The sequence below is a fragment of the Penicillium canescens genome (genome assembly GCF_028828765.1).
Source record: "Penicillium canescens strain IBT 15451 chromosome Unknown utg000004l_segment0_segment0, whole genome shotgun sequence".
In the NCBI taxonomy this organism is placed as follows: domain Eukaryota; kingdom Fungi; phylum Ascomycota; class Eurotiomycetes; order Eurotiales; family Aspergillaceae; genus Penicillium; species Penicillium canescens.
The window spans coordinates 5025440-5049412 of NW_026703966.1; the positions used below are offsets into that span (position 1 = coordinate 5025440).

The window sequence follows — 23973 nt, forward strand, 5'->3', positions numbered from 1 at the left end:
GAGCAGTCGTATACTACGAACGTACAAAGTACACAAGCGGAGTAATACATGCATGTGCATGGAACTGGAACTGGAACAAGAATAGGAGGATTGGCATGCGGGGAACCAGGACGGCCGAACTAAAACACATGGCCATGGTGGAGCCAAAAGCGGGTGAGGGTGGATGTTACGAAGGTAACCTGTCTGGGTGGTGATAGGTGCGCTAGTGTTCTCATTATGGCCGTTAAACGTCAAAGAGGTGTGTCAATTGGAAGGTCGGGAATTACTCGGTGTACTGTGTGAGTATGAGTCTGGGCCTTTGGGTCTGTGGTTCCGTACTTGGTGACACTTAGCTTACTCTCACGTTATCATGTGAAGCCACCAACTTTGGAAGGCCGTGAGATACATCAGATGCAGTCAATGTAATTTATAGTTTGTAGTTTACACAAAATGAGAATGCAAAAAGAAAAACAAGAAAAAGAAAAGAAAAGCCGAGACCCGAGAAAAAACTCCCACAGAGATGGCGACACTCACTCCGCACCCGTCACACCTATCGATTGATGACTTATGCCTTGTCCACCAAATGCTCGAACACATATCGGAAGATTTCACGGCTCTTGTACAAGTTCTCCACACGCATTCGCTCGTTATCCAAGTGAGCGTTGTCGCTGGCTTGGCCACATGGTAGATTAGCAGCGGGGGCTGAAAACTCCTTCTCCAGGAACCGGATCGTCGGGATAGAACCACCCTCGCGGATGAACATTGGTTTCACAGAGAGAGGCGGTGATGGCTTGACGTCAGTAGGAGGGTCGGGTTTGGTTCGAATTGGCAAGGCGACCGATTCTTCAGAAGACGTGGGTGTGCTTTGTGTAAGGGTGGAGGATGTCGGGACTGTAGCCGATGTTTGCGCGGCGCGCTTGGCTGCTTCTTTGCCCACGGATGAGGTGGTTGTTGAGGTGATTACCCGCTCGACTTGCGAAGCGACGCTGTCAGATGAATCTTTGCGAATGAGCGTCGGTATGGATCCTCTGGTCGGGTTGGGCGTGACTGTTGGTTGGTTGTTTGGGCTCGGGGGGATGGGAGGGTACTGATGTTTCACATTATCTTGGCCTTGACTCCATGCGGCAGTGATGGCCTCTGACAGAGTGGCGAAGATTTGGTTGTCTGGGTCTCCCAGCCAGGCGTCTGATTTTCCGGTGATCTCCACTGTGAGGTCGTTTTGTGAGTCGAGGAGAGCAAATTGTTCCTGGGCGTAGGCTGTGAGATTTGCAGCTACCTCGTCTGCTTGTTGATCGGGCACGATGCGAACTGACAAGGTCGCTTTGGCCCGTCGGGCGATTGTCGTGGAACTCTTGCTTCCAGGGACCTCCACGGAATGGACGGTGAGTGAGGGTTCACGCCAACGGTGCATGAGCGACTTGATAAGCGCTTGACTGTTGGGAATATCCGGGTGCTGGAGAAGTAATACATCTGCAATAGCCTCAAAGCGCTTCTGCTCAGCGTCGGTGAGAGGACGAACAGCGTCATGGAAACCTGGTAGATTGATCTGGCCTTTGCGACCAACGATTGTGGATAGAAGCATGGCAATGTCCTTGACTGGCTCATCCAGCAAGGTACTACCGTCGATACCGCTGTGTAGATCGGGGTGGTCGCTTGTGACGACCAAGTTCGCGTGAACGACACCGCGAAGACCGTAAGTCAAGCACGGGTTGTAATCATCAAGCCAATAACTGTTGGCTAGAAGAACCCAATCAACGGTTCCAATCTGGTCATGGTGTCGACGGACTGTCTCGTGGAAGCCCTGGGATCCAGACTCTTCCTCGCCCTCAATGAGGAACACAACGTTGCATCGCAAGGTCTTTGTTCTAGCGAGATCGGCTGCAGCATAGAGAGATGCGAGAATGGGTCCCTTATTATCAGAGACACCACGACCATAGAGGAATCCGTTGATGGAAGTAAGCTGATACGGATCAGTTCTCCACTTGGGTCGGTTCGTTTCTGCGCCAACAACGTCGTAGTGGCCGTAGAAAAGGATAGTCTTGTCCACCTTGTTAGGTGAGGTTGCATTGAATCTGGCAAATACAATGGGGTTAGTATCCTCTCCAGTGGTCAAGAGCTTCGTCTTGGCACCGAGGTAGTTGCAGTGTCGTCGAAGGAACGCAGCTCCTTGGTTGCATTCGCCGGCAAATTTGGGACTTGCTGAGATGGTCTTGTAGGAGACAAACTTTGCAAGACTATTGACCATTTCATCTAAGAGGAGTCAGAGCAGTTCAGCAGTAGTTAACACCCTTGGGACATACCGTTGCTGATTGGTGGTAACTCTTCTTGAGTCATAAAGAATTCAGTCAAGTCCCAAATACCAACTGAGTTGTCGTTTCCACCAGTGGCGTAGATCTGACGGTCCTTGAACCTGCCAGCAGCCGAGGCAAGCATAGTACCCTCATGCGCAACCCAGCCACCAACTTCCTCAAATCGCGAGTTGAATTTCTGGTTGACATCAGCAATTGATCGCAAAAGAGGCAACCATTCATACCTTGACTGTTCCACTGGAGTCACCACAGATGGCAATCCCTTGAATGACGTGCACGGCCCACAAATCCCCCGTATGCCTAGTGATCCGCTTGACGAGCTGTTGAGAATCCAAGTTCCAAATGTTCAACGCACCGCCCGCCAAACCACAATAGAGCAATGATCCCTCCACAGCGACAGACAGAACAGGGTCACCGTTTTGCAGCTTGGCAATCTGAGACGGAGAAGCTTCAGGCTCTTGGTCCAGACGCCACAGCTTGACCACGCCATCACCTGCACCGGTCAAGAGAACCTCCTCGGAAGGAGCTGATTCGACAATTCCCTTGACGAGAAGCATAGAGTAGACGTAGCCATGGTGGGCGAAGAGCTTATGATGGTCCCGCTTGAAGCTCAACATGCGACCACCATCGGAGACGGAATGGGACCCATCTAATGACCCCGGGGCTCGAGTACCGTCCGGCCCACGGGAATCAAAGAAGCGATGTGTCCGCTTAGTGAGGTGGGCAGATGATGCATGGTTAAGCGTTGACCCTTCCTCGGAGAGATCACACCACTGTCCATATTAGAAGCTTGACATGGAGAGAAAACAGGGTCGCGTACCTGGATACTCGTGTTCTGGGCACCGCAGTAGATAGTTTGGTTATTTGAGGAATATACCACTGTGAAAATATCGCCCACGTCATGATGGGAATAGATTGAGTAGAGACGTTCAAATGTCCTTGTGGACCATACCTGACACAATTAATATCCATTCACAAGATGCTTCGCAGAGAGACTTTACATTGACAACAGAGTCGCCACCGCTTGAAAATAGTAGGTTACCATCAGTGGACAGATAAAGACCTAGGACACTCTCTTTGTGTGCGTGTACGGAGAGCACGAGATCATATGTTTCAAGGGACCACGCCTGGCAGAACGGTCAGACAAGAACTCGTAGTGATTCAATCGAGAGTTTGAAGCAAATTGCTATCAAAATATAGTCCAAGCACCAACTTACAACAATGTCACCTCCCTGGAGACCAGCAAACACACAATGCTCATCGACAACCAGAGCGAGAACGGAGCGACTCGCCAGAACGCGATGGCCGATGCCGCAGTCTCTCGAGGGATGAGCACTGCTGGCATCGTCGATTGTTTGAGTCACTAGCGATCGAGCATCTGAGCCCCAGGTTCTGCCTTCCTCGACGTCGGAGGCGGAGGCGCTCACGGATTCTAGATCCATTGCGCACATGAGTCAGTGTTGATTTGGTGTTCTCGGGGCTCCACAAAAATAATTAAACCAAACAGAAGAACGCTAAGCACTTTCAATTCATGTTCTGAGGAATGAGGTTGGAGACATTGAAGTTCCCAACCAAAAAAAAGGATGAATCATCGAGGCGGTGCGGAACAACAAAAAAACATCAAATTGCACCATCGATCAAATATTCGAACTTACCCCTGGCATCCCTTTGATTCCGGCAACAACTTGGTCTATCCGTTAACATTTATCTTTTGTGGATTATGCATATTCGCATGTTCGCATATTCGCATCTCCGGTCGCTGGTCTTAGGTTCCAGGAGGTTCAAGATAGAAATTCTATACATACCTGGGCTCCCACAATAGTCGAGCTAAAGGGGTACTAGGTCGACGTACGACCATATTTTGTTATAGATGAAGTCAACGTGGGAAGTTGGAGAAGATGTTTCTCAAATCTCAGAGAGGTACGCGTATAGGTACATGTTCACCGATGATCTGGCTTATTTAATAAAAGGTCTCGGGGAGATAAGGCCTCAACTCTCGGACCCTACGGAGTATACTGTAGCATAGTTGTTTACCCCTGGATCTCGTCATTGGAGCTTGGATTCTGGACTAGCAAGGCCTGCAGGTGCCCATCTGTGATCAATGTACTCTACAGGACATGGCTTGGGGTGTCTCAGACCAAGTTGCACAGGGATTGCGCCATTGATGGTCAGATAGTGTCATGGAATGTGTTACAAGTCCTAACAAGGGGTAACTCAGATATCAAAAGAAGAAGAGAAGAGAATACATACTCATCCTCAGCGACACATGGCTGCACCGCCACGTGTGGCTGAAGCAGCCACAGTGGCGGTGGCCCAGGCAGCCAATCAGGGCTCAGAGGTCACCGCTCTTTCTATAGCGAGATATCTTCGAGTGAAAACTTCAGGTTTAATTTGTTTTTTGGCTGGTTTAGCTGATAATATCGAGATATCCTTAATTTCTAGGAAAGCCCTGGAAAATCCCTGCAAAATCTCTTCTACCATCTACAGGACAACAGTACACCGAGACCGCAGATCAGCTGTCTTCGCGCCCAACTTATCGGGTGTGATATGTGATGTGAACTCATCGAACCTTTGATACGTGTCTGCCTTCGGTGGCACCCAACCACGCTCTGCCCTACAGCCTGCATGCTCTCCCGTTCGCTGCTCTGCCCAACTTATGCGCCTTGGTGCCATACCCAGCCTCCCTCTCCACTCTACCATAAGACATCGCTGGACGCCTCCGATCGGACTTTTGCGTTGATCTCTGGGGTTGCAAACTCAACTGCCTTATTAAGCGTGAAATCCCTGTGCCTTGCCTTTTTTTTCCTACCCTGGACTCTTTCGTTACTTCGAAGTAAATCAGGGTCTTCAACCCTTACACCGCTACCCGTCGATCTCTCATGAGTGATATTCTCCGATAGTCGTCGCTACGACTCATCACTCGCCATGCCGTTCGGTCAAACCATCGCCGTGATTGACAAGTCCGGTAAGATGGTGAGCACGGTAAGTTTGATCTACGGTCCGGTTTCCCCCGCATTCTGACAGGTATCAGAGTAAGCAATTGTTCGGAGTCTTCAACCATGCCAAGGATGCCTACCGCGAGCGAAAGTCGGCATATCAATCAGAGCGAAATGCCAAAATCGCCGAACAGCAGCTCCTTGAACAGCTAGAGCGCTATCAGATTGATGATGCGCCGTCTGCCGCGGGTTCGCGCCGGAGCCGTGGCACCAGATCAAGACATCACAGCGGTCGTAGCCGCGCTCCATCCCAATATGGTGATGGACGGACGGTCGTGTCTCGTCGGGACTCTCAATATGGACCCCCACAGACAATCGCTCGTCGTCATACCCATCACGACGTCACGGTGCGGGACGCTCCGCGTCCGTCAACGGCTCGGTCCAGATCTGATGCGCATATCGACATGGATCTTGCATACGGGGATGCTTCTCCTGCAGCATTATCCCGATACACCCCCCAGGAACCAAACAATGACCAAAAGGAGCTGGATGGACTCGTTCATCGTGCTCAGTGGCTCCTAGAGGAGGCACACTGTGTGCAACACGGTGCTACTGCTACTATTGCCCACCTTCAGAAGAACCCAGATGCCATGGCTGCAGTCGCCCTGACTCTAGCCGAGATCAGTAACATCGCCCGCAAGATGGCGCCCACCGCACTGACCGCCCTCAAGTCAGCCTCCCCTGCTGTCTTCGCCCTCCTTTCCAGTCCGCAGTTCCTCATCGCCGCTGGAGTCGGTCTGGGTGTGACTGTCGTCATGTTCGGTGGATACAGGATCATCAAGAGGATCCAGGGCAATGACACCGAAGCTCCAAACCCGCAACAGCCTCAACCCGAAATGGAAATGGAAGATATGATGGAGCTCAACGCCGAAGCACTCAGCTCCGTTGATATGTGGAGACGCGGTGTCGCAGACGTGCAGGCCGAGAGCCTGGGAACCTCTGTCGACGGTGAATTCATCACACCAACTGCCGCAGCCATGTCCGGCATTGACGTAACCACCGCGCGAGCACGCCGCGACCCTCGCTTCAAATTCGAAGACGATGGCTCAGTCGCCTCGTCCCGTCGCTCTCGTCGTTCCCGATCATCTCGCGCTCCAACCCATACCCCTTCAGAGCGGCACAGTGAGCGCCGCTCCAGGGCTCCTCCGTCTGAGGCTCCCACGGGATTCTTTTCCCGACCTTCCAGATCCAAGGCTCCATCCAAAGCCCCAACAAAGGCCCCAACCAAGGCTTCCAGCCAAAACCCCCGTCGCGCATCATCAAAAGCTGGCACTTACATCTCCGAAAGCGAGAAACCTCCCAAGTCCAAAGAGAAGAAGAAGGGCCCCAGCCGCTTACGACTCATGTTTACGTCCTAACTTCACACATCTCCTCCTCGACCGACAGAATCCTTAACTTGTACATATATCCATTCCTCTCCCTTGATGTCTTTCTATTGGATATACAAGCACATCATACGTGGACCGCATATTTCATTCCATATACGGCCTTTCACGATACAACAATGCCCCTTACGACCACGAAAGATTCTACGCTTCATCACACGCGTCCATCTCCATTCTTTCCTTCTATCCTTCATGTCTCTATCTTTCACGTTTCTATGTCTATGTTTCTTACGGTTACTTATGGGAATTCAATTTAGCTTCTTCAGGCATATTATGGCGCTTAGCGATTTCCTTCTTGAACATGATACATGCGCTCCGCAAGGAAGTCACTCTACTACTTTTTTTATGACAAAAAAAATAGATCAATCTTTTTTCTACGTGTTACCTTGTGCATGTGCCTTTATTTTACTAATATCAAAACTCGTGGTAATGGTAATACTGTTATGCGTTCATAGTAGCGACAGTATCAATTCTGAACACGTTCTTATTACGTGCTAGTATCCGCAGGATTGTTTACAATCAAGTTTTAGTACACAGGGACCTCGTTCCCATCAAGCAACAGATAGCACAGCGATAACACTTTGCTACATTTCCTTCCAGGCGGTCGTAGCCGTTAGACTTGGTTCCTGGGCCAATGGATGTACAAATGACCCTTGATACATGTGCTGTGTATGCATTTCTCTTCGGCAAGCTCACGGGTGACAAACAAACCTTGTCAACATCGAGCGATGATAATCACCGATAAAAAGCATCCATATCAGAGTTGGTTAAACGCAGATATAAATGCCCCAGATTTTTGAATTCAATAGTTTACAAGACTCGAAGGAGTGCGGATGTTTAATATTTTCAACAATGAAGACCCTGTGTGAGATCGACGGTTGTGTAAAGAACATAATTCATTTACAGGTTCGATTTAACGGGACCATTGAATTGCAGCGTGCTTTTGATATTATACTGATGCGAAAATAGAAAGTATTAAGTCTAGCATCAAGCATATAGTTCTTGATATGCTTCCCAAACAGATATTACTCTAGAGACATAATCTCAGACAGCTCGAACGGGCATTTGTCTACACCGTACTTGAGAAAGTTATTACTTGTAATACCAAAGCCGAACCAAGTTACGCAAGTGAGGTAGGCGAAACAAGTGAGTTAGGTGAAAGGTAGCACAGCCATATCGAAATCACTAGCGGATCTTGTTTGCTTCGTTTTCCACGAGTCAGCTAGGAGTGGACGGCGATGCCTCTGGCTCAACAGCAGTGGCTTTCGAACTAGCATGGCACTTGTAGTGTACCCAGATCCATCTCCATCTCCATACCCGTAAATCTCAACCAAATGATCGAACCACACCGGGTACCAACAATCAATGACGAACCCAATCTCCGATCCATGTCCATCACCATTAACAAAACCCTCCTCGTGATCAACGCCCAGCCGCGCCTGCCGATCAAAGCCGATCATTATAAAGTAGGCTAAGCAATGCCCAACCATCCCGTGTGCCTGCATGTAGTTTAGTCCGTCGCTTATAGCGGGTACCGATGGAACTGATAAGATTGATCTAGGGTTGATCAGTAACCAGAACCCTGTTGCAGGATGGGTGGCTGTGTGGATCATCCTGCCGGGAATGAATGGGTTAGCTGATCCACAGTGGTTCGACTGTTGATGATATGGCTTTCTCCATAGTTACCCGTTATTGTTTCTTGTGTCTTGTTTGGGAGAGGCTACATGCCCCGGAGGGAATAGTATAACGTACTGTAGCGGCCTGGTTCCGCACAATTGACGTTCGTTCAGTATTGCACGTCAGCTAGAGCAATTTAGGTTCGAAAAGGCGTGCCGGGTTATGACAGGGGAGATACTATATGTCGCAGTGGATATTCTTGACTTCAGGTCTGTTTCATGTTTGACAGTGGTGCTTTGTTGAGAGCTTGTTCCGGTAGACTGACACTCGGGGAGTATATTCCGTGTTCCGCTCTGCTATGGCCTCAATACATATGCGACTTGGACCGTTTCAGTGTTACAGCCTTTCCAGGTCGGGGATTCGGACCGTTGAGGAAGGAGCTATATTGCAAGTATTGCATCATTGCAAATGAGCTGATGCACATATATGAGCATGTACTAAGTTATGTATGCGACAGAGAAATAGGATATCTCTCATTTGTGGAGGGTTGTGGTTGGTTGGTGGCGAGAGAGTGGTAGGGATATTGTACATGGAGGAATAGATATGTCGATAGCTAAACCCTGGCAATTGTTTGGAAACTATTCTATGTCTGTCGAGGTTAGTCCAACTACCAGTCCGGCAAAGAAGGAACTCAGCTGTAGCCGATGATCGGCCCAACCTGCAACCCATTGTGGAGCAAGCGCACGGGCACAACTGGCTCTATACTCCTTACACAAGAACCTACATGTAGTCGTCCAGACCTAGATACATGCACTGGTGCAAGCAAGAAAATTTCCAGTGGTTCGTGTAGAAAGCAATTCCAATATCAAGGGTTGCCTGTGCAGACAATGTTGACGGAAACAGAAAGTGGACCGGGGATAAAACATCCCCTCCGAAGTGATAGCTGGTCAGACCACCACGATATAGTACAATTGGGGTCTCGGAAGCTGCGGTTGATAACCTGCCCATTTGTCAATCAGAAATTGTGTAATTCTCAATATCGAACCAGTCACGAAGCCACGATATTGAGTTTAGTGACTAGACAGTGTTATCGGCAATGAAGAAACCAGGTACTTGCCGTGATGAGCATCTAGAGGCTGAGGATGTGTATCACCAGACCCAAGCCTCTATGATCCTCTCGGATCAAAAAGGAAATCAAAGATGGGTCTGGGGCAGACGCGGTGTCGTGGAGAAAACGTAAATGGACTGTAGATCTGACCGACATTCGGCAGATGATGAGCCCGCAAAGAGCCGGGGGGTTCAATGACTGGTGGGCCTGGCGTTCCCCGATCGCCTCGCCTTCGGGTTTCCGCGCGCCACAAAGCCACTTTAATCAGGTTTTTGGTAGATAAGCAGCTGTGCGACATGTAAACTGCGTTATCATGTCCTCATGCCGTGGACTGGTCAGTATAATTCTAGGTGTTTCAGGTAATAAACTGCATTCCGCTTAGTCACTGTCGCCCGTTGGACCCGCAAAAAGTGGCCAAGTGCCGCCTCGATGCCACCGACAGAGCCGAGACAGGTCAGGAATGTGGTGGATTTCTCCATTCTCCCCGGTCTGCGGAGAAGGTTAGAACGGCAAGGGGTGGACATGGAAAATGCCACTTAATTGCGGATTTGGATAATTAGCAAATTAGCAAATGAGCGAATGAGCGAATTTGGGAACATCCGTCGTCTTTCTGGAACGGGTGGGACGGAATAGAAAATAGCAGCCGAGTCCATACTTCATCTGGGCTTTGCCGCTATAATTCTTTTTTTTGTCAGTCTCTCTTCACTTTGCTGATTCACTTTGCTTCTTCTTCATATTACACTTTAACATCTTGTATCATATCTTGGACTATTCATTATGGATGTACCACGAGCAAATCTGCCTTTGGAGGTGATCGTCGTCGGGTATGTTCTTTTCACTGTTGGATATGCAGGACCGGGATACTGATGTTGTACAGTGCTGGTATGACTTGGAAATTAAAAAGGGGTACCGTGATGCATGTACCAACTGACAATCTGAAGGAATTGGCGGCATGGCAGCAGCCCTCACATTAGGTCTTCGAGGACACCACGTCGTGATTCTTGAAGCCGCTCCAAAGGTGCGCACCACACTTGATAACCCCCTAAGACAGCAATATTAACGCCCTCATCCCAGCTCATGGAAGTCGGAGCAGGCATCCAAGTCTCCCCAAACATGTTGCGTCTTTTCGACCGTGAGTCACCATCTCGCCGTAGAAATAAATCCAAATTAACTGACCTCGAACTCAGGATGGGGTGTGTCGGACCTAATCCACACCCAGGATGTAGCCCTAGAGCACATCCACGTCCGGAGATGGGAAAATGGCAAACTCCTCGGCACAATGCCGGTGAACAAAACCTTTGGCCAGCAAGTAGTCATCCACCGCGCTGATCTGCACAATGCCGTCATCGACAGAGCATTAGCTCTGCCAAATGTCGAGTTGCGTGTGAATTCACCAGTAACAGATGTGCAATTCGACCCGGCAAGCGTGACGCTAGCCAATGGCACCGTTGTTCGTGGCGATATTGTCGTCGGTGCTGATGGTATCAAATCCACGATCCGGAGCCGTCTTCTGGAGGATTCATCGCTTAAAGCCATTCCTACTGGCGATGCTGCATATCGTATTATGCTGCCCAGGGAGATTATGGAGAAAGATCCGGAATTGAAGGAACTTATTGACCAGCCTGAGGCGACGCGTTGGCTTGGTCCTTCGCGCCATATTATTGCGTACCCAGTTCGCAATCACCAGCTGTACAATGTTGTTCTGCTGCATCCTGATGAACAGGGCTCTGAGGAGTCTTGGACTACTAAGGGTTCGAAACAGGCTATGGTTGATAACTACAACGGCTGGGATAGTAAGGTGCGGAAGCTTATTGACCTGGTTGATGACAATGAGGTCTTGGAGTGGAAGTTGTGTCTGCATCGGCCATTGAGAACGTGGATCCGAGGATCTGTCGCGTTGATCGGTGATGCTTGCCATCCAATGCTGTAAGTGAACTGCTTTCGCCGCTGTTGTTCTTTTATCTGATATTCGCAGGCCATATGTCGCCCAAGGCGCCGCCCAAGCCGTCGAAGACGCAGCTGCTCTGGGCGTCCTTCTCTCGAACATCACATCACGAGCGGAAATCCCCCTAGCACTGAGTGCATATGAAAGATCCCGAAAGCAGCGCGCCGAGACGGTGCAGCAGTCTGGCTCGGAGAATCGTATCACGTTACACTTACCAGATGGGCCTGAACAGGTCGCCCGCGATGCGCAGTTCCTCGCTTCGGCCAGTGGCGAGAATCCCGATAAATGGTCGGATCGCAGGACACAGGAGTTCCTTTGGGCTTGGGATGCTGAGGAGGCGGCTTTGGCTACTTGGAATGGTATGATGCGTCCCTCTCCCTAAGGATATCCCTGTGCTAACCTGTGGGCAGAACTCGACCAGGGCAAGAGCCGGGCGAATCTTTGAATTCCGTGATAACATGCATTCAACACTTGTTTTCTCTTCGACTGCCATCTAGCGACTTAACTTTCGGCATATACCTTCGCACATATCTTTTACAAATGTACATACTGCATTGATCTTGGAGATCTTTCTACTTCTACAGTGGACATAAGAACTTGATTCACTCGCAATTTTAATTCCTAAATTTCAGTTCCGGGACGGCGCTATTTTTCTCTAGTTCATTATACAGTCATTCAAGCCACCATCCCATGATACGCATGGAATATTGGACCAGAGAGACTCGACATGGCGGGAAGCCAGGGACGGTCAACATATGGCATTCCAGTCATTCCAAGTCGAAGAGAAGGCGTGTCTTATATTCTTTTAAACATCATTTACAGACGCTCGCCAGCGGCGGCCTTCATCTGGCCGTACTTCTTGAGACGGATGGCGGAGACGTTGATGAATCCGGTAGTCTCGGCAGGGGAGAAGTCACCAATCTCGTCCATGCTGGACTCGCTCATGTCGTAGAGCTTCTCGGTCTCGGAGGAGCGGCCGAGAACGGACATGGTGCCCTTGTAGGCGCGGCAGCGGACCTGGCCGTTCACGGACTTCTGGGAAGCGGTGATGGAGGACTCGAGGAACTCACGCTCGGGAGAGAAGTACATGCCGTTGTACAGGAGCTGGAATTTGTTAGATCGAAGCTGATGGAATGGTTATGTGTTGCTTACCTTGGAGTAGTTGAAGGTGATGAAGGAGTCACGCAGAGCGCGGACCTCACGGTCCATGGTCAGACCCTCAAGGTCACTGGAATATGTTAGTTGAGTCGAACAACTTGCAAACGAGGTCACTTACATGTGGGCGGAGCGCAGGCAGGTGAGACCGGGGGTCTCGTAGCAGCCACGGGACTTGATACCGATGAAACGGTTCTCGACCTATCTGGGGTCAGTGACATTGAATCTTCGCTATATACCATGAAGCTTACAATGTCGATACGGCCAACACCGTGACGGCGGGCAATGGCGTTGGCAGTCAGGAACAGCTCAACGGAATCGGTGGCGGTCTTCTTCTGGCCGCCCTGGGTGTACTCAAGCTTGACGGGAACACCCTTCTCGAAGGTCAGGGTGAAGTCCTCAGGCTGGTCGGGAGCGGACAGAGGGTCCTGGGTGAGCTTCCACATGTCGGCGGGAGGGGTGGTGTCGGGGTCCTCCAGGATACCAGCCTCGTAGGAGCAGTGGGCCAGGTTCTCATCCATACTCCAGGGCTTCGACTTGGTGGAGGTGACAGGGATACCCTTCTGCTCAGCGTAGTCGAGCAGGTCCTGACGACCCTTGAAGCGCTCGTAGAAGACGGGTTCGCGCCATGGGGCAATGACCTTGATGTCGGGCTGGAGAGCGTAGAAGGCAAGCTCGAAGCGGACCTGGTCGTTACCCTTACCAGTGCAGCCGTGGGAGACGGCGAAGCAGCCCTCGCGCTGGGCGACCTCAATCTGGGCGCGGGCAATGACGGGACGAGCCAAGGAGGTACCGAGAAGGTAGACGTTCTCGTAGACGGCGTTGCAAGCAATGGCGGGGAAGCAGAGCTCCTCGATGAACTCACGGCGGATGTCGACAATCTCGCACTTGAGGGCACCGATCTTCAGGGCCTTCTCGCGGGCAGCCTCGAAGTCCTCTAAAATAGTTGCAGGTTAGATCGTTGTCGGATTGATGTCGCATTGATTGTTAATTACCTTCCTGGCCAACATCGGCCACTGCGTTGAGGTTAGCAATTGAGTCATTGGATGTATCACATTTGCGACTCACTGAAACAGACGACCTCATAGCCCTCCTCAATGAGGTACTTCACTGTATTTTGGTATCAGTAACCGCAATTGGTCAATTAAGTAACCCAAGATGTCCATACAGATGCAGCTGGTGTCGAGACCGCCGGAGTAGGCGAGGCAAACCTGCGCAATCGTATTGTCAGTAATCCAGGAAGCATGGCAAGCAATTGAAAGTGTGGCGGGGGAGAGGGAGCGGTGTGAGATGGAATTGGAAGAGAGAATCGCGCAAAGCATGAAGCAAAACCAAAAGATCATACCTTTCCCTGAGCCATTGTGAGTGATTGATGGAATGAAATGGGATCGAAAGTTGAACGTGGAGTAACAGGAAGAAGGTTGAGTCATTCGAAAAAATGCGGTTTTGGTGCGGGCCGGGGAAAGTCACGCGGTCCGACACCGGCTGATAAGAGATAAAGTCGATCCCCCTCCAAGTCATTTTGTTAACAGAACTATATAAATGGAATATACAGTCAATTGAGTGCAAATTGAGGTAGAGGACTGTAGTGTAGAGTTAAGAGAGCAATTGGGCTATATATACCTACGCTCACTAGCTGCAAAGCCGATCTAAATATAAGTACATTCCTGCTAGCTCACCCCATATCAAGGAACCAATACTCTCAAATCGGGTCAATTCCATACAGCAAACAAGCATAACATGCAGCAAGATCCACTGTTCACACCTAGATACCCAAGTGTACAGGGTGGGGGTCATAAGTGTGTATATAGTATCACTGGTGAAGTATTGGGCTGTCTTTACACGAAAGCCTCGAAGCGAGTATACCGTTTCATGCATTATTTTCATCCTACTTCGACGTCTCTTTTTCACCTCTTTTATGGTTGTGTTCGAGTGCCTGGGTTTATCATGTAGGACAGCAATCCTATACTTCCAGGTCACGGGGATATCGTCATAGGGTGTTTGTGAGGTTTGACCTGTTTGCGTACCGCTCGGCTACCCGCGGCGACTTCCCCGCGCTCTGCCCCGGACAATGCGACCAACATATTTTAAAGACACCCCTGGAGGGGATTTCTCCCATGTAGCTTAACACATATCCTCTCTCACTTCGTCAAAATCCCCAGAGATGGCACCTCTCCGCGCTCCATTGCGGTGTCTCGCCCAAACGCCTCGGCGGTTCTACTCTGGCGCACCTACACCATCCGCGAAGCTGAACTTGCCTATTGACTACAAAACCACTCCCATTTTGCATCATACATCATCTTCACTGTCAAATACATCAGAATACCCTGCTGCGGCTACGACTAAGCGACTAAATTACTTCCAAGCCATCAACTCTGCTTTACGAACCGCCCTGTCTACATCGGAAAAGGTGCTTCTCTTCGGCGAGGATGTTGCATTCGGTGGTGTCTTTCGGTGCTCAATGGATCTTCAATCAGAGTTTGGGTCAGATCGAGTGTTTAATACGCCCTTGACGGAACAAGGTATTGCGGGATTTGCGATTGGAGCTGCCGCGGAAGGGATGAAGCCGGTAGCAGAGATCCAATTTGCCGACTACGTCTTCCCAGCATTCGATCAAATCGTCAACGAGGCGGCCAAGTTCAGATATCGTGAAGGTGGGACGGGGATCAATGTTGGTGGACTGGTGATCCGTATGCCGTGTGGTGCGGTTGGTCACGGTGCCTTGTAGGTTATACATACCGGGTGTCAAGTGGACCTTCATGCTAATCGTCCAAAACGATAGGTACCACTCACAGTCTCCCGAGTCCCTGTTTGCACATGTTCCTGGTGTGCGGGTAGTCATGCCACGATCTCCATCACAGGCAAAGGGCCTCCTATTGGCGTCCATCTTCGAGCATAACGATCCGGTGATATTCATGGAGCCTAAGATTCTCTACCGCGCAGCCGTGGAACATGTCCCGAACGAATACTACACTATCCCGCTCAGTAAAGCTGAAGTCATCAAACCTGGCAAGGATTTGACAATCATTTCCTATGGACAGCCTCTCTACATGTGCTCGTCTGCTATCTCGGCCATCGAAAAGACCATGCCGGGCGTCAGCGTGGAGCTTATTGATTTGCGTACCATTTATCCCTGGGATCGTCAAACAGTTCTGGAGAGCGTACGAAAGACAGGAAGAGCCATTGTTGTCCATGAAAGCATGATCAATTATGGTGTGGGTGCGGAGGTTGCATCTACCATCCAGGAGGGTGCTTTCCTGCGTCTAGAGGCCCCTGTCAAGCGCGTTGCGGGTTGGAGTACGCACACAGGTTTGAGTTACGAGCAATTTATTCTGCCTGATGTTGCAAGTGAGTTATCTACATCATTTTGCATTTTGTCATCTGCTAATCTACGGAACTTCGGTATTTAGGGATCTACGACGCTATCAAACAAACCCTTGAGTACTGAGCTACGTCTCTTGGTTCTCCGACGGTATCTACCCCATTTCGCATTCAGCTAGAAAGTGATAGTCGTCACAAACAAACACTTGTTACCTTGAATAGAAATAAACTTGGATAGTTTCATTAGCGTTCTGTAATGATCATTATATAAGATGCTGTCGTGTTCTTCGTGATACTGATTGCTAGCTATGAATGGTAGTGACAATGAAATCAACAGATAAGTGCTATTTCAAAATTGCCTAAGCAAGATACGTGCTTTTAGTAAAGATCCTAGACACTATGTACATTCTCAGCAGGCGCCTTCTCAATGTTCAACCCCGTCTTGGTCTCCACATGCTCCTTGCTCAACTTAGCCTTCAGAATGAAAGCAGAGCAGAAAACACCAACAACAGACATGCACGTATACAGAATCCACATGTTGCGCAAACTCCAAGCAAAAGCCTCCTTCACAGCAAGTAGCTGCGCGGGGTCCGTAATATCCTTGATATATTCAATACTTGCAGCGGCAGCATCTCCAGACATCCTGTTTGCCATCGATTCAGACATTCCAGAAGCCAAAAGGTTCGACTGCTGTTCACCCATGCTATTCTGGAAGACGACACCGCCGATAACAATGGAGCAGGCAGTTGCCATGTTACGAATGAATCCAAGCGTAGCTGTAGCGGTAGCGGTGTCCTCTTGGGAGACCATGGCTTGGATAGCGATGATGGGTGTTTGGAAGAGGAAACCGGCACCGAAGCCGCTGAGAATTTGGTAGCCCACGATCTCTCCTATGGAGGATGTGACGTCGAGGTTGATATATAGCCCGTTTCCGATTGTCAGAAGAACAAGACCCACCCAGATTAGCTCAAGGTATCGGCCAGTGCGATGGATAATGGCACCGCAGAGCATACCTCCGCAGGCTTCGGTGATGACGAGAGGGAGGATCAGGACACCTGATCGCATTGGGGATGCCTGGTGCACTGACTGCAGGTAAAGGGGAATGTAGTATTCACCGGCAATGAAGACCTGTAACCGGTTAGTTTTGATGTGAATAGCAAGGGGGAAAAAGAACTTACGAATCCGTGCGCAAAAGCCACTGCAAGCGTAGCAACGTTTGATAGACGAGCAAATATGTCCAACGGCATCAGAGGATACTTTGCAAGCTTCTTCTCGCTGTAAACAAACAGCAAGGAACACAAAGAACCAAAAATGATCAGGCAAATGACCTGCGGGGATTTCCAGGCGAATGTTTCTCCTCCAAAGTCCAGCCCTAACAAGAGCATCAGGGTGAGACCCAAGACTGAAAGACTGCCAAACCAGTCAATCGCCCGGATACCATCCATAATCTTCGTTTTGGGATTGTGCACATCCAAAAAGAAGAACAGCAGAACGAAGGTAATACCAGAAACAGGCAGGTTGATCCAAAATGTCCACCTCCAGCCGGTGTATTGAGAGAAAGCACCACCAAGAATTGGACCGATACCTCCAGCAAAAGCCCACATCACTTCCATGAGACCAAGATACAGACTGCGGTGTCTATCCCAATAATTAGCATTAGACCGTCAAACGGGAATACCGTATTAGTATCTTACCTCACGCTGAAAAGATCAGAAATGATAATAGTGACAAGCTGGAGCAACCCACCACCTGCCACACCTTGCAAGGCACGACCAGCAATAAGCATCTCCATATTAACGGCAGTGGCACAAATAATCGAACTAATAAAGAACCACCCAACCGCCAAGAGCAAGATGGGTTTCCGGCCCCAGATATCGGAAAGCTTGGCCCAAATGCATGCACCGGCAGCATTCGCAAGAAGATATGCACCACCGATCCACGTATATCCAGCAGCTGAGTGGAAATGAGCTGCAATTGTCGGAATAGCTGTTGAAACAATTGTTTGATCGAGTGCCGCCACGAACATTGACAGCGCCAGCGCTGTCATTACCGTGACGATTCGGATTCTGCTTTGCCCCTGGGGCGGGGGAGCGTCTTGGAATTCCATGATAATTTCAGCAAGAGATAGTCAAGATATTTGCAATAACGTTATACAATAGTTCGAAGTCTTGAAAATATTTTTCTTCCAGGGCCCCGCCCTGTTATCAGTGGGGCTTCGGGTTGAGTTCCGCGCCGAGTCCCGTATACAAATGAGTCACTTTGCTTGCAATTTATCCATGTGTAGAGACTGCATTGAATAGGGAGGAAGTAGAACCCCGCGCGGCGAGATCTGCCAGTTATGATCCCTGCACCTCATACTCACCTGCAGCAAAATAACCACCACGTGCGGTGTTGGTCTCATTTATCGGGACTAAAACCTTAGATCATGTTGACTCACGAGCACGAGGTGACGTTATATGCTTTACGTTTGATATTTGCTCGTTGCTTTTGCAAAATGGTCAATGCCCATTTAGCCGTTACAAGGTTCATTTGTTCAATTACAGTCATCTTAGATCTTCTGTCTTTTTGCTGCCCTGTCCCCTCCATCAAATTCTTTTTTCCAAGTTCCGTTCTTGACCTTCTCATCATTGCCATAAAGGCCAACCCCGTATGCATGTTTCATACCATCTAGGCAAATCTGTCGTCGCTCATCGAAATCGAACATTGGTTTGGGATACGTATGCTCAGTACCATCTTCTTTCGACGATGAACTACCATCCCCTGTTACCCGGCAACCAAACTTCTTCTGGTCCGCGATGGGCGCGCGCCACGGCTCATAAATCCATTTCTTGTCGAATTTGGCCAGCTCGGGGCAGTATCTTCTGATCAATTGCCCCTCTGGATCCCACTTCTTTCCAAACGATATGGGCGAGTAACACTTGTAGTATTGACTATAGAAAGCCGTACAGGACACCCACATCCAGTTTCCCACGTTGGATGCAGTTTCATCTAGGGCATGTTAGCGACTGATAGCAGTATCGGCTTTGAGAAATCTCACGATCAATCAACATCTCTTCAAACACTTCGACTCCACGTTCCCAGCTTACATAGCACCCGCCTCGAGTCAAAAAGCAGGCAACGCTGTGTCTTCCCAGGTGATGAATCCAGCCTTCTTGTTTCAATTGGCGCATTAGGGCATCGATCCATGGGAAGCCCGTACGGCCTTCCTTCCACCGCTGAAACCATCCCTCTGCGTCCTGCGAGTCCGCTTCATACGCCCCGTCGATTGATCCATCCTTCTTGGCAGGGTTCGTCTTAAGGTGCCAATCGATGAAACGAGCAACTCGGTTTCCATGGGTTCGATCAAATTCGTGACCAAGCGCTGCTTGAGCTGCCATATACATATCCCGGAATAAAAGCTGACCCTCCAAGCTGGTTGGAACAGACGAGTTTGGCTTCTTCTCTTTCCTTCTTTTGGCGAGAACCCCTTGAACATCCCACCAGAATTGGCGTACCGAGAGCGAGCCGAAGTGGAGATGAGGGGATAACAGCGTCGTTGATTGGGGTTCAAAGTCCGCTGGTGAGGTGTTCGGTTTTTCGAACCTCCCAATGTAGTCCTCGTGCTTGATGCAGTCTCCGAGGACTTTTAAGGCTTCTGTCTCGCCTCCTCGATGAGGAGTTACAGCTTCCGATATGTCCATACCCATATCTTCGAAAGTTGGAACTCCAAAATCATTATTCGGGCCCATCAATTGAGAGTATTGAGCATCCGCCTTGATGCGGTGTTCCGAATTGAAATCCGGCTCATGATCAACCGAGTCCTGTTTGAGACTGCTCAGATCCATTTTATCCTCCTCCCATGGGTCCGGGATGCTCTTGGGTGCCTCGAGTGGCTTGTCCGGGCTGCCGTTGTTAATCTTCTCAGCAGCCTTTTCGAGTTGAGTGATACTCATTGTCGGTTTGCCGCCATTCTTTTCAACCACCTCGTCGGGATCAAACAGAGTCCTACCCATTTTGACAATCACCTCAACGCCAACCTTTTCGGCCATCTTGATCACATCAATATCTCTGTCCTTGGCATACGCATCTGTGTCCTTCTCAAACACCAGGTGCGTGACACCCCAATGTTTCCAAAGTTTGGGAAGGATGGTCTGCGGCCCTTCGCGTACGACCCAGAGCTTTTGATTTGGATTCAGTTTAGTGTATGACTTCGAGAGATCCGCCTGGCATTCTTGCAAAAACCGCCATCTGTTTGGGCCTACTCGTGCTCGGTAGACATAGTGAGGATCCCAAGTCCACACTGGGATGAAGATGGATGGCTTCAAAGCCAACGCTGCGTGTAAAGCTGGAGAATCATGAAGCCGCAAATCTGTTCTGTGCCAGTAGAGGACTACTGGGTTTGATGTATTTCCTCCTTTCATCTTGTGGTTTGGTGACTGATATCCGAGTCAATCTCACAACAGCTTCCTCCTTGACAATAATTCACAGATCGGCAAATTCCATTGGGGTCCTCTTGTTAAGAAGTGTAAATTGAGTTATGCAAGGGGCTCAGATCGAGATCGAGATCGGGGAATTTGGATGTGTGACGTCACCACAGGTAAACAATCGATGACATTTTGCAACTCCTAGTAACTACTGCGCGTGGAATATGAAGTATCCTTGATATAATATAAATGTGATACCATACGTATCTATATCCTAAATATTGGCTATCCTTAATTTATTGACAAATAGTTCAGTTGAAGAAGCCGCGAATTTGTTCGTCAGACAAAGTCTTCAAACCAAACGACTCGTTAAACAGCTTTCCGGAATCGAACTGGCTTCCGAAACCTTCTCCAAAGATCGCTCGCTGAATGAAAAGGACTGCAAAGACTCCTGGGTTAGGAGCCGGCTTGCTCAACTCCGCAAACGCATCCTTTTCCAAATCAATTGTCGGGACGGTCTTCGTCTCAAGACTCTTGCCTGACAAGGTCAACAGCTGTTTCTGGGACACAGAGGCCGAGCTGACGTAAACGGTCTTATTCTCGGTTTCCGGGAGGTTGTTGATGATTCCAGCAATTCCGCGACCAACATCGGCGAGAGTGGTGGCATTGAATTTTCGCTCGCCGCCATCATGCAATGTTGCAACAGGGCCGGAAAGGTTGAGCAAGAATCCCACTTTGAGACCCCAGTCAAGGAAGGGGCCAGTGATGAGGAGCGAGTAACTCAGACCAGATTCCTTATTGGCCTTCTTAAGATGTTCCTGGACGGCCACCTTGTCGCCAAAGACGGGAAGCTTGGCAGTCTGGGGATTGGTCGTGTCGCATCCGTATTCTGAGGGAATGTACCGCTTTACTCCAGCGGCAACAGCGGCGTCAACGAGACGGAGGTGGGTGTCCCGTGGCACTGCACCCACACCAAGTGTGCTGACGACGACATCCTGGCCAGTCAGGGCATTCTTGAGGGAGTCAAGAGATTCATAGTCGACTTTTGCGACTTTGGCTCTTGGGTCGAAGGTCTTGTCACTGTCTTGACGAGATAGAACTGTCACATCGAACCCAGCGTCTAGCAATTGATTCAGTACAGCTGGGCCTAGGTTGCCGCTTCCCTGGTCGATATTAGTTGAGTACAAAAAAAAAATAAGAGGGCAAGGTTACTTACACCGGCAAGAGCAACTTTAGCAGGCATTTTGTCAGGATCAAGTCTTGGGTTGGTAATGTTCGTATCGAAGTTGGTTTGATTGAAGGTTGAAAAGTTCAACTTTCGAGGAGGCGTACCCTCCTTATATACCTGGATACATCCCTAGCATTTTTGGATGGATTCGCAATCACTTCCCCCTTTGTAATCATCTCGGGCACGCCATTTTGCATGATAAGTGATAAAAACCACCCCATATGCCGAGTTGGTCAGCCTTAGGATCTTGGTCCCGCGCTTACATGAATATGCTTAGAAATTCGCGGAAAACTCCCGCACGGGTACGCAGCGGCTTTGTCACCCCTCCCGTTTGTATCGTTAGCGTCAGTCTACCTCTACCAATTTGATACTGATAATGTTCGGTGTCAGATTCCCAGCAAGGATCCTACCGGATATCCTTGCTGACCGATATACTGGCCCGATCACTCTCCTCATTTCGGTTGCCCTGGTTTCATCGATTATGCTGTTTAGCAGGATGGGCGTTACCGGATTGAGCGGTTGTATGTATTCGAAGTGCTTAACTGCGTATTCTCGGCTAGTCTGCAATCCTTGTTTCCCGCCAGTCTAACATCGTTAATAATGGACTTGGAAAAGATTGCTGTTCGAACTGGAATGGTGTTAAGTATCAGCTTTGCAGCCCTCACTGGATCGCCAATTGCGGAAGCATTGATACAGACTGGTGACGGCAGCTACTTGTATGCCCAGTGTTTTGCTACTGTTATTATGCTTGTTGGGACTACATTGGTTATCGTGGCGCGCATTTGCAACACTTGGCTCAAACTCAAAGCAGGAACGCGATACTATTCAGCGACTTCGTAGCTTCACTTGAACGTAAAAGATGGATCGTTCCGCCTCAATATCACCGTACATGTACTCTTAGTCTCAGATTTTCTCATACAAATCTCATTCACCTCTCTTCTCTCTTTGTGTCCTTTGCGCCTATCAAGAACAACAGCAATTTGATATGCCATATCTTCGATTCATCAATTGACTGCATTGGCTTTGACGCCTTCCCTGAAAAGCAATTTACGGCACTCCATTCCAAAGGAAATAAAATGGCTGCTTTAGCCTCCTGAGGCTTATGCGTGCATTCCTACGCAGGAGCAACGGCCAGCCTTCGCGCCACAAGTGTAACAAAATATGGTAAAACACACGCATCTTGATCGAATGTCAGCTTTAAGTCCGAAGAATCAAACTCATCCTGGTGACAAACCGTATTGCGGGACATCCTTCCAACAGTTCCACGAGCAAATGGCATGATGGGCACCGTTGCCACTTCTGCTTTTTCGCCAGACCCAGCAACAGCTCTTCATTCACATCCCGGCATTGACCAGTATGCTGGGGCATTTTGCACACAGCGCATGTAAGAAAGGAACAAGACTGGCATATGGCAACGGCGTTCGAGATAAAGTATGGCAAAATGTACCGCAGACATCTTTGGTTCGAGCAATATGTGCGATTGGAATCATTGAGCTCGATTGCTTTCTCCTTGTGCAGTTTCGTGAGATCCGGCCCTATCACGCTCTGGACTTGCTCGACCGGGATAGGGAGGCGGCAGCATCGAGGGGGAAACAAAGATTCAACCACCGCAGAGTATCGAAACATTTGAGTCAAACAAGTGTTGCAATAGCTGTGAGAGCATAGCATTTTGGTCATCTCTGCGAAGCAGAATTCATCGAAACAGGATACGCATCTCGCAGTCATGGGTACAGCGAACCTGTCTGTGTCTATGGCAACCTGTAAAAGTCCAGAGCATGGAGCCTTCTGCGGGCGTACAGAGGATTCAGTCGGTGGTATCTTCTTCAAAGAAGAGCCATTTGGGAATGATGGATCGTCTGTACTAGACCGATCTGTGGGATCACTGGCACTGGCGCTGGCACTGGCACCAGCGAGTACCTCCTGACCCCTGGCTGAGGCTGCTGTGTGTTCGGGTCTCTTTTTCCAGGCTTGGAATCTTAAAGCTGTCTGTAAATCGCCTTTAAGGCTCGCGAAAAGCGATTTGCTGGTCTGCGGGAGACTCTGCTTCTCAGGCTCGGATCTTTGCCCATGAATTCCAACCTCTGGGTACGGCTCTGTTAGTATCAAACCCTCATGGCTCAGTGCATATTCTTTAAGGTTTCCAGTAGCGAAGTGCGTCGGTACCCTGAGTCATTTTGATATCTTGTTCAAATCCACCTCTGCATCGGTTGCCAAGTAGTGGCACTTCGGTGTCCAGCAAGAGGATTGGCAAACAGGTGTTGGAGGCTGGGAACGATTTGAAGAAGACTTGAGTTGTTTACAAGAGGAGAAAGATACAGGAAAGCAACTGATTAGTTCAAATTTCATAACAAACTTTACGTGCATATCTAGGTAGCCTGGGCCTCAAGGCCGCTTGTCAAAGAACTTCGGAAGATTCTTCTGGAATGGATAAATAACTTATCCTTCTCAAATTACACCTGGGAGACTTTTGACCTGTTTTCATGTATTACTCTGTCTAAATGGCCAACATCACCGGCAAATGTAATGT

General features: G+C 49.4%; 9 protein-coding genes across 9 annotated transcripts; 3 read left to right on the forward strand and 6 right to left on the reverse strand.

Annotated features, from left to right (window-relative positions):
• Positions 1-395: 395 nt before the first annotated feature.
• N7446_007257 (glutamine amidotransferase subunit DUG2) lies at positions 396-3852 on the reverse strand. The gene is made up of 6 exons (XM_058516003.1): positions 3506-3852; positions 3290-3415; positions 3109-3240; positions 2513-3061; positions 2280-2466; positions 396-2229 (listed from the first exon to the last, which is right to left on the reverse strand). The coding sequence occupies exons 1-6, from the start codon at positions 3737-3739 to the stop codon at positions 545-547; spliced, it is 2913 nt and encodes a 970-aa protein (XP_058373181.1). The 5' UTR covers positions 3740-3852; the 3' UTR covers positions 396-544.
• A 936-nt stretch (positions 3853-4788) lies between these two features.
• Positions 4789-6642, forward strand: N7446_007258 (uncharacterized protein; the record flags this gene model as incomplete). Its single annotated transcript, XM_058516004.1, has 2 exons — positions 4789-5270; positions 5320-6642. Exons 1-2 carry the CDS (start codon positions 5214-5216, stop codon positions 6640-6642), a joined length of 1380 nt encoding a protein of 459 aa, XP_058373182.1. The 5' UTR covers positions 4789-5213.
• A 1178-nt stretch (positions 6643-7820) lies between these two features.
• N7446_007259 (uncharacterized protein) lies at positions 7821-8129 on the reverse strand (the record flags this gene model as incomplete). The annotated part of the gene is made up of 1 exon (XM_058516005.1): positions 7821-8129. One exon carries the CDS (start codon positions 8127-8129, stop codon positions 7821-7823), a length of 309 nt encoding a protein of 102 aa, XP_058373183.1.
• A 2042-nt stretch (positions 8130-10171) lies between these two features.
• On the forward strand, positions 10172-11784 carry N7446_007260 (putative salicylate hydroxylase; the record flags this gene model as incomplete). Its single annotated transcript, XM_058516006.1, has 7 exons — positions 10172-10218; positions 10272-10276; positions 10336-10412; positions 10469-10526; positions 10582-11320; positions 11370-11698; positions 11750-11784. The coding sequence occupies 7 exons, from the start codon at positions 10172-10174 to the stop codon at positions 11782-11784; spliced, it is 1290 nt and encodes a 429-aa protein (XP_058373184.1).
• Positions 11785-12155: 371 nt separating this feature from the next.
• On the reverse strand, positions 12156-13854 carry N7446_007261 (argininosuccinate synthase; the record flags this gene model as incomplete). The annotated part of the gene is made up of 8 exons (XM_058516007.1): positions 12156-12443; positions 12492-12567; positions 12616-12695; positions 12746-13431; positions 13490-13510; positions 13563-13604; positions 13663-13705; positions 13840-13854. The coding sequence occupies 8 exons, from the start codon at positions 13852-13854 to the stop codon at positions 12156-12158; spliced, it is 1251 nt and encodes a 416-aa protein (XP_058373185.1).
• Positions 13855-14658: 804 nt separating this feature from the next.
• Positions 14659-15942, forward strand: N7446_007262 (uncharacterized protein; the record flags this gene model as incomplete). Its single annotated transcript, XM_058516008.1, has 3 exons — positions 14659-15218; positions 15277-15842; positions 15905-15942. The coding sequence occupies 3 exons, from the start codon at positions 14659-14661 to the stop codon at positions 15940-15942; spliced, it is 1164 nt and encodes a 387-aa protein (XP_058373186.1).
• A 263-nt stretch (positions 15943-16205) lies between these two features.
• On the reverse strand, positions 16206-17922 carry N7446_007263 (MDR family MFS transporter; the record flags this gene model as incomplete). The annotated part of the gene is made up of 3 exons (XM_058516009.1): positions 16206-16943; positions 16994-17453; positions 17510-17922. The coding sequence occupies 3 exons, from the start codon at positions 17920-17922 to the stop codon at positions 16206-16208; spliced, it is 1611 nt and encodes a 536-aa protein (XP_058373187.1).
• Positions 17923-18363: 441 nt separating this feature from the next.
• N7446_007264 (uncharacterized protein) lies at positions 18364-18865 on the reverse strand (the record flags this gene model as incomplete). The annotated part of the gene is made up of 2 exons (XM_058516010.1): positions 18364-18803; positions 18853-18865. 2 exons carry the CDS (start codon positions 18863-18865, stop codon positions 18364-18366), a joined length of 453 nt encoding a protein of 150 aa, XP_058373188.1.
• Positions 18866-22682: 3817 nt separating this feature from the next.
• N7446_007265 (E3 ubiquitin-protein ligase) lies at positions 22683-23810 on the reverse strand (the record flags this gene model as incomplete). The annotated part of the gene is made up of 2 exons (XM_058516011.1): positions 22683-23610; positions 23800-23810. Coding segments are annotated over 2 exons (939 nt in total), but the record flags the coding sequence as incomplete, so codon positions are not given.
• Positions 23811-23973: the final 163 nt, after the last annotated feature.